This window comes from Plasmopara halstedii (genome assembly GCF_900000015.1).
Source record: "Plasmopara halstedii genome assembly, contig: Scaffold_218, whole genome shotgun sequence".
NCBI lineage: Eukaryota > Oomycota > Peronosporomycetes > Peronosporales > Peronosporaceae > Plasmopara > Plasmopara halstedii.
The window spans coordinates 369116-371695 of record NW_020187139.1 but is presented as its reverse complement, the minus strand read 5'-3'; the positions used below and the strand labels follow the sequence as shown (position 1 = coordinate 371695).

At 51.6% G+C, this 2580-nt stretch overlaps 1 protein-coding gene across 1 annotated transcript; it reads right to left on the bottom strand.

Annotated features, from left to right (window-relative positions):
- Positions 1–1563: 1563 nt before the first annotated feature.
- PHALS_03375 (uncharacterized protein) lies at positions 1564–1858 on the bottom strand (the record flags this gene model as incomplete). The annotated part of the gene is made up of 2 exons (XM_024721953.1): positions 1564–1786; positions 1845–1858. The coding sequence occupies 2 exons, from the start codon at positions 1856–1858 to the stop codon at positions 1564–1566; spliced, it is 237 nt and encodes a 78-aa protein (XP_024573078.1).
- Between the last annotated feature and the right edge of the window lie 722 nt (positions 1859–2580).

Below are 2580 nucleotides of genomic sequence, written 5' to 3'. Positions count from 1 at the left end.
AGACGTTCCACGTGATAGTGGACGTCACCGTTCTCATCGGGAAGAGTCGGTGGCGGGCGGTGCGACCGGGTCGACCGCCGCCCGGTAACTCATGATGCTCTTCGAGCCCTTGAGAAGAAGGTCCTTCGTAATCGGAGCTCCGCTGAGCGTTATGCTGAAGTAGCAATCGCTGTGCGGACGCTCTTGACGATTCAAAGCACGTCGTGCGCCGGTTGCCTCGCAGCTCTCTGTCGATGCGACCGCTAGCCGTGGAGCAGGCGAATGCTTGCTGCAGGCAACGGTGGAGCGCTTGGCACCATTGGAAATGGAGGTTGTTGCACTCAGTGCTCAGAACCAGTTGCTGGCTTAGTTTCTGAGTGGCCGCGGGCCCGTGGATCCGCTGTGGCGCCAACGCTTCCGCGTTCACTCGTGCCGGGACCCGGTAAGGCTTGAGCAAGCCCACGTTAAAATCACCGGGTGGGTGCGCATCCGTTTAGGTTTCGCGTGTACGCCAGGCCTCGTTTGGCCACAAACTTAAACGGCCCGATAAACTGTGGGCGAAGCTTCGTCCGGAAGATAGCAGAGGCTGCATGTGTAGACAGTATTTTGAATTCAGAAAAACCGAATCCCCATCCTTAACGCTCACCACTTTGCCTCTTTCTTTTCAGCTGCATATTGTTTCTGCGGATATAGCTTTCAGCCATCGCACCGCGAACGTGTCGTAGGCTACTCAGTCTGGTAGACAAGAAGTCATCGACATCTTTACGGATTGTGAGAAGGTTGACATCGGCTAGCCGTTTGGCTATTCCTCCCCCACCAAGCCCTGAGCCATGGGATTGCGGCGTCAGTGAGACGCGAGGGTGAATCAGCCCGTTCATGTAGAACGGCGTGTAGCCAGTAGACGCATGCACTGCATTGTTAAGTGCAAACTCTACGAGTGGCAACATGGCGCTCCCGCGCCTTGGCGTCTCAGCGAAGACGCTGCGAAACTCACCCTTTCGGTTTGACCATCGGCTTGCGGATGATTCACTGTCGACATATTTAACTTGACGCAACACACCCTTTCGGTTTGACCATCGGTCTGCGGATGATCCGCAGTCGACATATCTAGCTTGGTGCCGAGCACCATAAAGATAGTCGACCAAAATTTTCCCGTGAAACGGGGGTCTATATCAGAGACAATCGACTCTGCAAGTCCGTGCTGTCAATAAACACTACAACCAGTGTTGCTGTACCGACTCCGTCGATGGTGTCTGGCACCGCCGCCAAATGAGCCATCATGCTCAACAGGTAGACGAATACAACGACACCCGTGTTGCCCGCCAAATCTTTCGGCACAATAGTAATCTCGGTCGTGAGAAAACGTACAACTCTATGAGTCACCACTATTGGTGGCCCGAATTGTACAAATGGACGAGCACCTATGTGCGCACGTGTGAGACGTGTCACCGGGTGAAACCCTCTCCAAATGCGGTTGCGCCGCTGGCCAGCTCACCAGTACCCACTGGGTGCTGGCGGTCCATGAGTTTGGTTTTTGAGTTTGGTCAACACGCGTGGAAGATCTCTTAATATCTCCTCATAGAGTTAATCCAAACAATGGATCAATAAGATAGCATCTTTGACGTTTACTGCCCCGCTCCTCGCATCAGTGTCCTGAACATCTATGACAAATTCTGACCTATACTCTCTTTTGATGACTTTGGTCATTGCTAATAGCGAAGGAGGGCTGGGGGCTGACAAGACGGCAGAGAAGTACGGCGGAGTGGGACGTGCAACATGCAAAGCCTTGTAATGTTGGAAAAGAGAACTATGGCGAATGGTCCATGAGAAAGTAATAATACAATAGGGAATGCAAGGAAGCGTACCGGAAGAGCGCCATTGCGGTCTCCAATGAATTTATGGGCTTTTGACGGGGTCAAAGACAGTCCCCTGCATGCACCAATACTGGAACTGCCAGACCCTGTTCGTCATTTCAGCGTCGTCTGTGACGCTTCGAACTTTGCCAGTGGTTGTGCACTGCTGCAAGCAGACGCCGAGGGGCCAGATCGGGTGATCGAGTTCGAATCTCGACAGCTCAAAGCTGCGGAGAAGAATTACCCAGTTCATGACAAGGAATTTCTCGCGATGAAGTATGCACTTGTCAAGTTCAGGGTCCACCTGCTCGACTCCAAACCATTTGTGATCTACACAGATCATGTGTCATTACGCACTGCGACTCAGTCGCCTCACCTCTCGCAGAGAATGGCTAGATGGCTATCCTTCTTTGCGGAATATAACTTCAAAGTGAAGTATAAGCCGGGAAAGCAGAATGCTTTGGCTGATGCGTTGTCACGCAGATCAGACTATGAGCTTGCTCATGTTACAACTGTAACGTCGTCTGTGACGGATTTGTCCCGCACCGCGTATGCGAGTGATAAGATGTGTGTAGCGTTGCTACGGGCTTTAAGAAGCAAGGAGTTTAAAAAACTCGGACAAGAAATTGTCACCAAGACTGCGTGCACGATTGCACCGATATTCGTTGAATAACGGCTTGCTATATTATAGCACCGATTCAACGGATGCACCATGAATTTTGGTTCCTCATGATGAGGATTTAAAATA